Below are 15,517 nucleotides of genomic sequence, written 5' to 3'. Positions count from 1 at the left end.
CGAACCCGAGACTCTTTGGCCCGTGGACCGACGCTCTAACCGCTGAGGCAAACTGGCCAGGGCCTCATCTTTTTTGTTGTTGTTGTTAATCCTCACTCGGGGATATTTTTCCATTGGAAGGGAAAGGGTGAGAGAGAGAGAGACCGACTGACAGAGAAAGAAAGGAACATTGATGTGTCTGAGAGACACATTAATTGGTTACCTCCTGCATTACCTTAACCAGAGCCAGGGATTGAACCTTCAAGCCAGGTATATGCCCTTCACTGGGAGTCAAACTTGCGATCCTTCGGTCTGAGGGCCAATGCTCTAACTCAGTGGTTCTCAACCTTCCTAAAGCCGTGACCCTTTAATACAGTTGCTCATGTGGTGGTGGCCCCCAACCATAAAATTATTTTTGTTGCTACTTCATAACTGTAATTTTGCTACTGTTGTGTCTTAGGTGACCCCTGTGAAAGGGTCGTTCGACCCAGAAAGGGGTCACGACCCACAGGCTGAGAACCGCTGCTCTAACTACTGAGCCAAACCAGCCAGGGCCTGACGCCTCATCTTATAATGTAACAATGATTTCCCCCCACAAGTTTTTTGTGAAGGTTAGATGAATTAATATATGTATATATGGTTCTTATTGCACTCAACAAAACATTAGTTTCTTTACCTCCTTCAGACTTTTCTCAACTTTTCCTCTTTTCTTTCTAAACTTCTTTCCAACCATGACTCCAACATAGTTACAGTTTTTTTTTTAAATATGGAAAAATTTCAAACACAGAAAAGAACAAATAACAATGCAAGGAGCAACTGTAAACCCACTACCTACATTGAACAATTATTAATATTATATCATATTTACTTAATCACTTTTATTTTCTCTCTTTCTTCCCCTTTCTCTCCTTTTCTTCCCTTTTCTTTGTTTTGTCATTGTTGTTGCTGACATGGTAACATCTTTTCTTTTTTTGGCTATAGATATTACTTATGTCTTCAACTTCGGCAGGACATAGTTGCAGGACGTCTGCCCTGTTCCTTCGCAACCTTAGCATTATTAGGTTCTTATACTGTCCAATCTGAGCTGGGTGATTATGACCCAGAACTCCATGGTGCAGATTATGTTAGTGATTTTAAACTGGCTCCAAATCAGACCAAGGAACTTGAAGAGAAAGTCATGCAACTGCATAAGTCATACAGGTAAATATGTCTCCAGTTTGTTCTGTGTTTGTTTTGGCAATAAGTTTAAATTCTTGACCTGGTATTGATTCACTGCTTGCTTTAGTGGGAACTGGTGCCATAGAAAGAGTCAGCATGAGCCCAATTCCCTCCTAGTTCATTTAAATCCTCTGAATCTCAGTTTTCTCATCAGAGTAATGGGTGTTGCATTGTAAGAGAAAACTAAATGAGCTAATATATATAAAGCACTAGGCACAGTGTCTCTGGCACATAGTAGGTGCTCAATAAATGGTAGCTATTATTATTATTGCCTTACCTTATTTTTTCACATTTTAAACTTATGCTATATTGAGTGTCTTGAGATCCTTAAAGTAGATTTTTTAACCTGAGGCCTGTATACATGGATAGACTTCAGAGGGCCCATGAAATTCCTGGAGATATTTTTTAAAGTATTAAAGTTATTGTTTTTTTTAATGGAAATGATTGGTAATGTTGGGAGGTATTATAATACATTGTTCAAGAGCAAGTGTTTATAGTCATACTGAGCTGGGTTACATTTTTGCCTCTGCTTTATCCTAGCCTTGAGACTTTGAGACATTTATTTAATCTCTCTGAGCCTCGGGTTTTTTACATGTCTGATAGAAATTATTTACAATATAGGAAATAGGGTGGTTGCTAGGATTAGAAAAGATAATGTGGGGGGAAACTTAATACAATGTCTCACATAGTAAAAATTCAATACATTTTTATTCATTTAAATTCAATACATTTTTACTCATTTTAGCTCATTTAAAGTGCCAATATAATTTTTTTTCTTACTATCATACATCTCATTGTTATATGACTTGCTATAACTAAATTTTGCAAGCTGCTTTAACATACTAAGGTGAATGTCTTATCTTGACCTTGAGTTAGTACCCTGAATTATGTTAGCATGAGTTAGGTTATGATATTCTAGAGGGTCACAGATAGTCTTATAGGCTTTACATGGTAGTAATAAGTATTTTATCTAGTCATTGAACAATCTTGTTTTCCTTGGAGTGGTTCCAAGAGGATTACATGGATTGAGATGCTTCAAGGAAGAGAGCTTTAACTCAAGGTGCCCCAGTTCTTGCTGCCTTATTGTCCCTATAGGTTCTGGTATATCAGTCATGAGAACCATAAGGGTTTTAAGTCTACAACCTACATAGCAATAGCCTTGTAAGAATCACCCTACTCTCATGGAGACACACTGTTTCCAAAGAGAACTATGAATTAATATCTAGAACCCACTAGATATACCATTTTCAACTTGTTGATAATTGTAACTTAAGGATGTTGCATTGTCCTTAAACACATTTTTAATATTTTTATTTATATTCTGATTATGACTCTAGGAAATTTTTATATATATAAAAAAATATATAGATTCACACACATATATCCATACAAAAGCAAGTAGTGGAGAGAAACAATCAAAATAATTGATTTGATTATAAATAATTTGATAATTATTTATAATTATAATTAATTTGATTTGTTAGAGTGTCAGGATTATAGGGGAATATTCTTTTTAGTTTCTAATAGTTTAACAGTAATTTTTATTATTTGTAGTATAATCTTTGGGCAATCAGTAAAATAGTAAAAGAAAATATTTTACTGTTGCTGTGTAGCCAAATAGTGGATGGTGTAAGATTATGTTAGATACCTTAAATCTATCTCTGATGGTTGTTTTTTTTTATCCTTACTCGAGGACATTTTTGCATTTATCTTTAGTTAGAGAGGAAGGGAGAGAGAGAAAGAGAAACATCAATGTGAGAGAGACACATTTACTGGTTGCCACGCACACGACCCCAACCGGGGCTGGGGACAAACTGCAACCGAGGTACATGCCCTTAGCGGGAATCTAACCTGGGGCTCTCTGGGAACCGAACCTCGGGCTCTCTGGTCTGTGGGCTGATGCTCTAACTGCTGAGCCAAACTGGCCAGGGCTCTTTGATGGTTCTTTTACTGGTTATTTGATCAAATAGAATGGGAGGACTTTACATCTAACTCTTATCCAATGCTTGACTCTTCTTTGTAGCATTATTACACAATCATACTAATTATAAGCAACTAATTATTATAACAAAGTTAACATATTAGAGCAGATTGAATGTAGAAGCAGATAGGAAAATCTAGCTTAAGCCAGACATTTAAAAATTTGTAAATATATAAATATATAAAACAATGTCTTTTTGCTAAATTTTTTGGAAAATATTGTTAATTTTCACACAAAAAGTTATATTAAAATGTGAATTTATTATTATTTAAAGATTTAATAAATACCATAAAATTTTCTTAGTTTTAATTTCTAATATAGTAAATATTGATAGAAATAACCTACATAAAGCAGCAGTTTTCATCTCATGGCACATAAACTAATTACTGAAATTCTGTGATACACGAAAATATATTTTTTACCAATCTGACAAAAAAAAATAGGTATAATTTTGATTCATACCGGACAGTTATTGTGTTGGCTATAATCATTTTTTAAATTTGACAATCTAAGGTGAAAAAGGTCTGTGCCCCTGACTAAATAGCCAAGTATTGCATGTTTTAAAAATCTTTGCAGCACACTGGTTGAAAATCACTGACATAAAGGAAAACTCTTTGGAGTCCTCAAAAATTGTTAAGAGAGTGAAGGGATCCTGAGGTAAACAAGTTTGAGAACCACTGGGTTAGGTAATAAGACAGATGCATGGGCTCTGAAGTCAGCCTATCTTTGAATTCAGACAGCATTCCTTAGTAGCTTTAAGTTACTTACTGAAGCTGTGCTTTAAGCTTCAGTTTTCTGATCTGAAAAATAAGGGTGATAATGTGAACTTTACGATTGTTATACCATAAAATTCATGTAAAGTGCTTAGCATAATGATTAGTATGCAGTGAGAATTCAGATGTTTGCTAGGATAATAATAATTTTTGTCCCTATTTTATGTGATGAATGTGAATCTGGGTTTAGAGAACGCCTTTTTGGAACTTAACAGAATTTAAATCCCAAAAGGTGAAACGATCTTAGAGAACAAATGGATATGGTTCAGTTGATATTTTGTTAGGTATATGGATAGATTGAGCAATCATCAATCTCCATGACTAGTACATTTAGCAGTCTGTCATCTTGGAATTAATTTGTTCCTTTTTAGAACGATTTGTAACCCTCACAAACAGAAAGCCAAATGGAAGTTTTAATTATGTCCAACAATGAAGCATTTTACTATGCATTGAAAAATAAAAGCCAATACCACCCTGCTTCTCAGATAGGTAAAAGACAGCCTACGTATATGGAACCCTTATTAGTGGCCCTTTGCCCAGATAGTGACTTTGAAACTATAATTAACACTTTCAATTCACACCAGCACATCAAGTTTAAAAATTAATTGCCCTTCATTTATGGGTTCTATGACTTATCAATTGCCACCCTTAATTATTTGAAGTCACAGTCCTTAATTAAGAAATGCGGGACTTCCGGTCAAGATGGCAGCGTAGGTAAACGCGGTATCGCGTCCTCCCACAACCACATCAAAGTTACAACTAAACTACAGAACTACCATCATCCAAAACCGCCTGAAATCAAGCTGAATGGAAGTCCTACAACTACGGAATTAAAAAAAAAAAAGCAGCCACATCCAGACTGGTAGGAGGGGCGGTGGCGTGAGGGGTGGCGGCGGCGCGCGGCGGCGAGACGGGCTGGTCCCTCACCCACGTGTGGCGGATAAAAATCAGGAGGCTCCCGTTGCTGGGAAGGTCCTTCCTGAGGACTGAGGGTTCCCCGTCCCACACCAGGTGCCCTGCTCAGGGTTCCAGTGCCAGGAAGAGAATCCTCATCACTTCTGGCTGGAAAAACCAGCGGAAACTGAGGCTCAGGGAAGCTGACGCGGCTGGAGCCCCAGGCAGCTCCCTAAAGGGCCCGCGCACGGATTTATCGGGAGAGACTCTCTCCCTCTAAGCTCGGAGGGGAGGCAGCTCGAGGGGCGCCAGAGACATACAGGGAAGAACTGAGCTGTTTGGCACTGGAGTGAGGGCTGGAGAGGGGGCTTCCTCGGGGACAAACGTGCTGTCAGAGGCCTTTGTTCCTTTAGTGAGCCCTTCCCTGGGGCGGCAGACAGAAGCCATATCTGGGACTCCAACAACCTGGCTCACACTGGTAGCCCCACCCTGCTGACTCCCTGAGGCCCCGCCCCGCCCCACCCAACTTTCAGGCCCACCCAAGCTGTAGCCACTTGCTTAACCATAGGATTGGCCTGTCTTGGATCCTGCTTCAGGTTTTTCCTAAATTCTTTCAAACGAGCAGCATCGGGTCTCAGCGAGCCCCATACCTCTCATTAAGTAATACACAGAAACAACCACAGGGAGGCAGCCAAAATGAGGATACAAAGAAACAGGTCCCAAATGAAAGAACAGAACAAAACCCCAAGAAAAGAACTAAGCGAAATGGAGATAAGCAACCTAACAGATGCTGAGTTCAAAATACTGCTTATAAGGATGCTCAATGAACTCAGTGAGGGCCTCAAGAGCATAAAAAAGCTCCAGTCAGAAATGATCGATGCACAGTTAGAAACGAAGGAGGCTTTAACTGAAATAAAGAATAATTTACATAGCTTCAATAATAGAGTACGTAAATCTAAGAAGCAAACCATCGATTTGGAATATAAGGAAGCAAAAAACGTCCAATCAGAACAGCAAAAAGAAAAAAGAGTAAAAAAAAATGAGGATAGTGTAAGGAGCCTCTGGGACAACCTCAAGCGTGCCAACATTCGCATCTTGGGAGTGCCGGAATGAGAAGAGAGAGAACAAGAAATCAAAAACCTGTTTGAAACAATAATGGCAGAAAACTTTCCTAACTTGGTGAAGGAAACAGACATACAAGTCCAGGAAGCACAGAGAGTCCCAAACAAGATGAACCCCAAGGGGCCCACACCAAGACACATCATCATCAAAATGCAAAAGGTTCAAGACAAAGAGAGAATCTTAAAAGCAGCAAGAGAAAGGCAGCTAGTTACCTACAAGGGAGTTCCCATTAGGCTGTCAGTTGATTTCTCAAAAGAAACTTTGCAGGCCAGAAGGGAGTGGCAAGAAATATTCAGAGTGATGAAAACCAAGAACCTACAACCAAAACTACTCTATCCTGCAAAGCTGTCATTTAGAATCGATGGACATATAAAAACTTTCCCAGACAAGAAAAAGTTAAAGGAGTTCATCACTACCAAACCGTTATTATGTGAAATGGTGAAGGGTCTTTTTGAAGAAAAATATAAAATGTATGAATAAACAAAATGGCAATGAATACATATCTATCAACAATGGAATCTACAAACAAAATGAACAGGAAGAACAGAAATATTCTCATAGATACAGAGAACATTTTGTTGGTTGCCAGTTGGGAGGGGGGTTGGGGGAATGGGTGAAAAAGGTGAAGGGATTAAGAAGCACAAATTCATTGCTAGACTGACAAACCTCAAAGGGAAAGGAGTTGGGGGGGGTGGGAAGAGATAAACCAAAGAACTTATATGCATAACCAATGGACACGGACAATAGTTTGGGAAAAGGTGGGAGGGGGGCGGGAGTGGGGAGGAGGGGGTCAATGGGGGAAAAATGTGGAACATCTGTAATACGTTTTACATCCAACAATAAAGATGTGAAAAAAAAAAAAAAAAAGAAATGCAACAAACATTATTAAAAGGCTTTCATATAACACTGGAACTTACTGAGTGGCTCTATATCCTGACCCCACTGGCTCAAAATAAATACAGGGAAACTCTGTTATGACTTTCCTTTTTAATAAACAAGAATTAACCAGTGCCAAAGTTCCCTGGTTAGGTACTTTTGTAAGCCGAAGTACTTTTCAAGTTGTAAATTATTAGGTGGTACTTAATATATTCATGACAGTACTCTTAAAGGTTTAGAGGTATCTAATCTCTTCCCAGCTAATTTGTTATTACTTTCAAGAGTCTTGGAAAACTTGGAAAAGGCCATGATCTTAACATTTTAAGTTAAAAATACTTTAAGTTTGCCTGGCTGGTGTGGCTCAGTGGATTGAGCGTCATCCCATGGACTGAGAGGTCCCCGTTCGATTCCTGGTTGGGGCACATGCCTGGGTTGCTGGCTTGGTCCCCGGTAGGGGGCGTGCAGGTGACAGCCAGTCGAGGTCTCGTTTTCACATGGATGTTTCTATCTCTCTTTCCTTTTCTCTCTCTAAAAAATCAATAAAAACATATTTAAAAAATACTTTAATATGTGATATTACATTTATAAAACTTGTTATAGTTACATGCACAGATGTCTGTAGATGGTGGGACTATAGATTTTTTTTCTGTGCTCTTAATGATATTTTCCAAATTTTATAATCAGACTGGAAAAGACTAAAGGGACATGAACTAAATAAAACTTGTGGTGCTAAACTGGATCCTTTGACTATACAGAACATTTTTTAAACTGACTAAACTTGGATGGGATCTGGGGATTAGATGGCAGTAGTATATTAATATTTCCTGGTTTTGACAATTATATTGAGGTTATGTAAGAAAACGTCCTTGTTTGTAGCAATTACACACTAAAATATTTGGAAGTGATGGGTCATCAGGTTGACAATTTACTCCCAAGGTTCAGGAAAAAATTACTTATAAGTAACTTAAAATTTTATTTTTCAATTACAGTTTACATTCAACATTATTTTGTATTAGTTTTCATATTATAGGTAACTTTTAAGTTTGTTTTAAAATTTTTAAGTTATATTATTTTTAACTTATAAGGAAAGTTATAGTTTTAAAGATTAAAGACCTCTTCTTACTACCTGCCCATAATACAATTTTAAATCATGCTTACTCAGCAAAAGCATCTAACCATATAGTTTGAAATTTAAATCTGTATTCAAATTGACTGACCCCATTAATGTTCCTTAGAGTTAGAGGAGTGAATATAGGAAAGATTTTATCATGATTGCTTCATTTAATGTTTTAAAATTTGTCTTCAAATTCAAGTGGTTAAAATTAGCTTTTATGAGCTGCATAAGACATATCACTGTACCATCAGAAACCTAAGGTTGCAATAATAATAAACATTTAGATGTTACAAAGCATTTCACAACCATTACCTCATTTTGTTTTAGCAGTCACATTTATTCATTCATTCAGCAAAGACAAAAAAGCCATTGCTTATCCTAGTGTCTGAAAGTAGATATTATTTTGATTTTTACTTTATAGTTGATATTGAAGGAGACTCCAGGTCACCATTTTTAAGTACAGGAGCCAGGATTCTAGTTCAAGTGATATAACTTGAGTCCTGATTAAATCCTGCTGCCCTAAACAAGGAGTCATAACTTGCCCAGACTATGTGATCCCTCAGGGCCTGTTTTCTTCATCAGCAAAATGAAGTGGACTTTGTAATCTTCAAGCTCCATTCCAGTTTCAAAATCCTAACATTCAAGCCATCAACAATAGTAACAATGAAAACCATAAAATGACATTTATAACTATAAAAGTATATAACTTATGTAGTATGGAAAAACTACAAAACTTTCCTGAGATGTTTTTAATGACTTGAATATACAGACTTGTAAATGTCTTAATTTTTCCTTTCTCCTTTTTTTGTCTGTGTTCAGTTTCAAATCCATTAATAAGTAGAATTTAGGTGTGATAGTGCAGTGCTTGTGAAAAACAGTTTATTCAAGGAAGCTGAGACATTAACAACTCTGCTGCCTCTCTCCTGAGATTTGGGGGGGGGGGGGTGTTGTTCCAAGGAACCCTTTGTTCTTTTTAATGAGGGTAAAGACAGATGGGTTTGGAAGAGACTTTTTCCTCTTGTTAAATGAATAGGCCACTGCTGCTTTCTATAGCTTGAGGCAGTCTTATGGGAAACAGGCATTTCCATGGTTTTTCTTTGGGGGTGTGGGTGTATTATTGTTACTTTGAAGTTATATTTGATTGGTCTGAATTGTGATAGGACTGACGTCTTTCTCTTCAAAGATCAACATAACTTCTCATGAGCACTTTTCAAAAGAGGAAAGTTAAAAAGGAGAAGGAAAGACCATCACAGTGAGTGTTTAGACAGTGAGACTGATTGTTTTCAAACAAATCGAATTCATTATATGCCTAGTAATGAAGACATCTTAATAACAGAGAAAGCAGCCCCATTATCTACATGCTTCTGTTAACCAATTTATTTTGTTTAGATCAGTGGGCAGGAACACCATCTGTTACCAGAAATTTTTTTCATCAAGCCTGCCCCCATTAAGTCTCCAGTTAAGTAACTTCAGCTGCCCTCCTGTTTAATTTCCATAATAACTCAATTCAGGGGTATGAAAGGCAGAGAAAAAAAGGCAGCTAAGAGGATATTGTAAATTGTATCATGCCCTCAGAGAATTTAATTTGGTCACCCCCTTAGCAAGAAAAATTAGTGGGAGGAGTTTGTGTGTTGGAGGAAAAGGCTGAGGAGAGGGAGGGGCAGAACTGATGGTGAATGAGGCCACTTTAAGGAAATTGTTTAGTAGGATTTTTTAAAAACCTTTTTTCTGATAGCTTTTTTTGTTTGTTTTGTTTAGAGAGAGGGGAAGGGAGAGAGAGATAGAAATATTGATGTGAGAGAGAGACATCGATTGGCTGCCTCCTGCATGCCCCCCCACTGGGGATTGAGCCCACAACCCAGGCATATGCCCTGACGAAATCAGACCAGGACCTTTCAGTTCATGGGACGATGCTCAATCCACTGAGCCACACTGACTGGCCTCTGATAGCTTTTTTTTTTAATCCTCATCTGAGGACATTTTCCCATTTATCTTCAGATAGAGTGGGGGAGAGAGAGAGAGAAACATTGATGTGAGAGAAACACATAGATTGGTTGCCTCCGGCATGACCCTAACCAGAGCTGGGGATGAACTACAACCGAGGTACGTGACCTTGACCTGAATCGAACCTGCAACTCTTTGGTCCTCAGGCTGGCGCTCTAACCGCAGAGCCAAACCACCAGCTTTTCTGATAGCTTTTTGATGGACTTTTTGTTTCTGTAAGATCTCTTATTTTAAGAGTCATTTTCCATAATACTCTACTTTCAGAACTATGAACTATATCTACATACATATTGTGTTTTATATATATATGTTTATGTGTTTATATAAAATACAGTTATTATACAAATGTTATTTTAAATGTTGACACTGACCTGAAAGAGTTTTAAATTTGTATTCTGTCAAAGGTCCATGACTCCAGCTCAAGCTGACCTGGAATTTCTTGAGAATGCCAAAAAGTTGTCTATGTATGGTGTTGACTTTCATAAAGCAAAGGTAATCATTTTGGCCGTTATTAACATGCATGTGTCAGACTTGTGTCATATATTACTTCCCACCAACCTTTATCTGGGGTATTATTATTAAACATTCTAAGAGGAATTGTGTGTGTGTGTGTGTGTGTGTGTGTTTAAGGCCTTCACTTTATTTATTATTTTTTTCTATATTAATTTTAGAGGAAGGGAGAGGGATAGAGATAGAAACATTGATGAGAGAGAACATCGACTAGCCACCTCCTGCATGCCTTCCACTGGGGATTTGGCCCACAACCTGGGCATGTGCCCTGACCGAGAATCAAACCGGCAACCTCTTGGTGCATGGGTCGATGCTCAACCACTGAGCCACACAGACTGGGCTAAGAGGAATTCTTTTTAGAATTTTAATTCTGAATTGAATCAATTACGTGTATCAAGTATATAAATTGAATTGCCCCTTTGCAGTTCCATCATCAGAATCCAAGTTTCACATCCAAGCTACTATATGGATCAAAGGATATAGCATCTAGCCCTGGCTGGTTTGGTTCAGCGGTTAGAGCGTCGACCTGCGGTCTGGAGAGACCCAGGTTCAGTTCCCGCTAAGGGCATGTACCTCGGTTGCAGTTTATCCCCAAACCTGGTTGGGTCGTGTGGGTGGCAGCCACTCGATGTGTCCCTTTCATGTCGATGTTTCTTTCGCTCACCCACTCTATCTGAACAAAAAATGGAAAAATGTCCTCGGGTGAGGATAAAGAAAAAAAAGATATAGCAAAAGAAACTATGTTTTCATAAAACGCAGATACATTTGAAAATGTAGAGAGACATCAATGCATGTTTCATGGCCAACGTCACGTATGTCAGAATCACTTGGAGTGTTTATTAAATATGCAGATTCCCAAACTCCTCCCAGATTTACTGAATTATTTTTGAGGAGAGGCTAAATTTAAAGATTTAATAAACATCCCAAATGATTCTCATCTATGCTTGAATGTGAGAACCATTGGCCTAAGGTAGTGGTTCTCAAAGTGTGGTCTCTGAACCAGCATTTAGCATTATGTAGGAACTTGTTAGAAATGCACATTTCAGACCCCATCCCACAATTACTGAATCAGAAACTTAGTGGGTAGAGCCCAGCAATGTGCTTAACCAAGCTATGCAGGTGATTTTAGTGCACATGGCATGAACAATAGTGGCTTGAGAACCACTGGTTTATGAAATTGGACACTTGAGCTTTAATCCTAGGTCTGCCTAATACAACCTATCAGAATGAATACTTAAGGGAAGTCACTTGACTTCTCTCATCTTCATCACTGAAATGGCTGGGAGGTTGAGGAGTTTGTGAGGGGAAGGGCTCAAGGGATGATCAGAGGTTTGTTTAGAGGAACTTAACTAGGATTCATAAAGAGGGGACTCAAATCTCTGTCCAATGAGAAACAAACAAAGGAATAAGGATACTTGGTTCACAGAAGAGGAAGTTGGGGAAAACATAATGTCTGTCTTAGTGTATGTATGTATGTATGTATGTATGTGTGTATTTATTTATTTAATCCTCACCCGAGGACATTTTTTCATTTTTTGTTCAGATAGAGAGGAAGGGAGAGAGAGAAAGAAACATCGATGTAAGAGAGAAACATCGATCGGCCGCCTCCTGCACACCCCCAACCGGGGACCAAGCCCAAAACCTAGACATAATGCCCCAATCAGGAATCGAACCTGGACCTCTCAGTTCATGGGATGATGCTCAATCCACTAATCCACACCAGCTGGGCCAGAGGCTCAGTTTTATGGGAGGAATGTTGTGAAGGCAGATGAGATGCAAGCCCTGTGACATTTCATAGGGGCTTTGAGAGGTATTAGTGGTGGCTATATTGCTTCTTATACCAGTTGATTCCTTCATTGTGTAAGATGTGGTCATATCTACATTTCTTGGACAGGAGAAAAGCAGATATTTCCTTAGAATCATTAATAATGAATGAAATAATAGATATTAATGGTTCAAAGTTTAAGCCTAATGTATTTTGTTACCAAAATAACTTGAAATTCTTTAGTTTGTCAATCTAAATGAATCAAAATTGTTGTAAATCAGAAGCAAAGAATTTATTGATATTTGTCATAATAAATTATGAATAATAATGTAGACAGGTAACAAACTTAATGTAAACATATATTGAGCATGTTATCAATAACAGACAGTATTTGGGTGATGCAGAAATGATTAAGATATAATTTTCATCCTCAAGGACTGGATTATAATTTTTTCTAGTTATTTTCCTGATTATAAATGTGATATATACATATATAATTATTACATAATATAATAATTATTAGTAATATGTATGTATGTATGTCTTATCCAAACATGTGTGTAGGTGCCTAGAAGATAGGATGGTAATCCTGGAAATTACCAAATTATTGGTGTACTGTTAAGGAGTGTGAAGGAGAGGATAGAGTTTTATTTTAGACACTTCTGTATTATTTGAATTTTTTACATACGTGTATTAGTTTAGTGATATTTAAATACTTTTTAAAGATAATACATGTTTATTATAATTGGAAAGTATAGAAAACTCAAATGAAAATTGCTCATAATTGTACCACCTAAAGAATGCCATTGTTTTTTGTTTTTTTTTTATGGAACGCTTCACGAATTTGCGTGTCATCCTTGCACAGGGGCCATGCTAATCTTCTCTGTATCGTTCCAATTTTAGTATATGTGCTGCCGAAGCGAGCACAAGAATGCCATTGTTAATGTTTTGCTATATTTATCTTTCTTCCATGTATATTTTATATATATTTTTAGGATTAAATTGTATATGCAGCTTTAATCTGCCTTATTTTGCTTAACATTACAACATAATTATTTTCTCATTTATCCCCCAAATTCTATATAACTTTTTTAGTGGCACATTGTATTTCACCAAAGGACAATAATTTAACCCTGGTGCTTGGATACTTAGGTTATATTTAGTTTTTTTTCCACTCTTATAACTATTTTAATATTTTCATTTATAAAGTGTTTTCTGTAATTTGAATTATTTTCTTGGAACAGATTATAGAAATAGAATTACTGTGTCTGATTTGGACATTTTAAAGATATTTGTAATAGGTAAAACATTGATTTTTTTTTTTAAATGTGGTAGAGTAACAACATTTTTTTTTATCCTCACCAGAAGACATTTCTTCCAGTTTTTGTTCAAATAGAGTGGGAGAGAGAGAAAGGAAAAGAGAGAGAAAGAGAAACATCGATGTGAAAGGGACACATCGAGTGGCTGCCACCCACACGACCCAACCAGGGCCAGGGACAAACTGCAACCGAGGTACATGCCCTTAGTGGGAACCGAACCCGGGTCTCTCTGGACCCCAGGCCGACGCTTTAACCGCTGAGCCAAACCGGCCAGGGCATACAACATTTTTACATAGACCTAAATGCTAATGCTTTTCTTTTTCAGGACTTGGAGGGAGTGGATATCGTCCTAGGTGTCTGCTCCAGTGGCCTTCTGGTTTACAAAGATAAGCTGAGAATTAACCGCTTTCCTTGGCCCAAAGTGCTGAAGATTTCTTATAAACGTAGTAGCTTTTTCATCAAGATTCGGCCTGGAGAGGTACAGAATTCATTTTTTTTCCTCCTGAATCAAAAACAGGCCACATCTAAAACATCTCTTTCTTCTTGTTTTTCTTGTTATGTCATCTAAGAGATCTCTCTTTAGGTAACTATACAGGAGCTGATACTCTGTTTTTTAAATCAGTCCCATAATGCTTCTTTTCCTTTTTACTACTGGTTTTCTGGGCATTTCTCTTCATGTAAGTAAATATACCATGGCCAAAAGTGAAACCTGCATTGATAAACTTGTTCCTTGTTTACTCCAGGTGAAATCTTGATGGAAAATAGTTTAAAATTAAGTAGCATGAGATTTTAAATTGTGGGGTTAAGTTACATTTTGTACCACCAATCTCTTACTCATTTAATTAAAATGTATTTGTATGTGTAGCTTCTAGTAGTTACTGGGAATATATTCTAGGGTCAAGTTTTAGATTTTTAACAGCGTTGTTTAACTTTGTGTCAGAAAATTTAATTACTAGTTGGTGGGCAAGTTTCAGGGTATACTAATGCTGACCAAATTTAACTTTTATATTAAAGAGCCATCACAGTATAGTGGAAAATTGTCTAAGTAGTAATGACATTTTAGAAAAAGTTCTAGCTCCTACTCTGCCACCTACTAAGTAAAAGACCCTGAAGAAATCTAAGGCTCAGCTTTTTTATCATTCAAGGTGAGTAATACCTTTTCTGTCAGGGTTGATTTGAAGATCAAATGAGAAGACAGCTGCAAAAGGTCTAAGCAGGAAAGCATCATACTAGTGTAAAGTGACTTTGTTGTGTATATATCACCATCTGCTGGTGAAAATGGCTTATTATTTGAGTGTAGAAATACTGGATATGCAGCCTTAAAAATCTCATTAGGATTATCATTGAAGCATTTATTTAGTACCATTATTATTTACCTGCACCTGTCACAGAGTAATCACTGTCTTCCATCAAGAGTTTCAAATCCAAGAGTCATTCAGTCAACAGATATTTATTGAGAAAATTCTTTGTCAGGCACTACTCTGGGGGCTAGGAATAGTGAATAAAAGTCTGTTCCTCAATGATCTTACATTTTAATGTGGCAAGGCACACGCATGTGCACACACTCACACACACACTTTAATAAGTTTGATAATTGAAGTCCTTGGTTTCTTTAAATGTCAACTATACAATACACACTCTTACTTTAAGAAAGCAATCAGGAACACTAGTAGGATTTTGAAGTGTAGTATTATGACTATAGTAGATGATTTAGAAGTAGCATGGTTTAGTGGAAACCGTGAAATTCTGTTTCTGTCACTTCATAGCTGTGAGACTGAGAAGAAACTTGTCTAACCTCAGTTTTTTCATGTGTAATACTATCTAGTCATAGCATATTGTTAATAATAGGTGCTAGAAATAAATGTTAGTTCCCTTTTCATCTTAAAAAGTATGCTTAAGGCAGAAACAAAGAGGCAAAAAACAACAGGATAGTGTTTGTAAGTAGCCCTGGCAGGATATGGT

At 37.3% G+C, this 15,517-nt stretch overlaps 1 protein-coding gene and 1 non-coding gene across 19 annotated transcripts in view; one reads left to right on the top strand and one right to left on the bottom strand.

Moving 5' to 3' along the window:
- EPB41 (erythrocyte membrane protein band 4.1) overlaps nucleotides 1–15,517 on the top strand; it is a 185,429-nt gene that overhangs the window by 112,522 nt on the left and 57,390 nt on the right. For all 18 annotated transcript variants that reach the window (XM_036257112.1, XM_036257098.1, XM_036257113.1 and 15 more), the window contains 3 exons: nucleotides 961–1,179; nucleotides 10,366–10,453; nucleotides 13,881–14,033. In XM_036257112.1, the coding sequence (XP_036113005.1) occupies nucleotides 961–1,179; nucleotides 10,366–10,453; nucleotides 13,881–14,033 (460 nt within the window). The remainder of the gene's footprint in view (nucleotides 1–960; nucleotides 1,180–10,365; nucleotides 10,454–13,880; nucleotides 14,034–15,517) is intronic.
- LOC118627301 lies at nucleotides 13,057–13,163 on the bottom strand. Its single transcript, XR_004959065.1, has one exon. It is a non-coding gene; the product is annotated as a U6 spliceosomal RNA (small nuclear RNA).

Source organism: Molossus molossus, unplaced genomic scaffold (genome assembly GCF_014108415.1).
Source record: "Molossus molossus isolate mMolMol1 unplaced genomic scaffold, mMolMol1.p scaffold_m16_p_12, whole genome shotgun sequence".
Classification (NCBI taxonomy): domain Eukaryota; kingdom Metazoa; phylum Chordata; class Mammalia; order Chiroptera; family Molossidae; genus Molossus; species Molossus molossus.
Note: the sequence above shows the minus strand (reverse complement) of the source record. Positions and strands in the feature narration are given on the sequence as shown.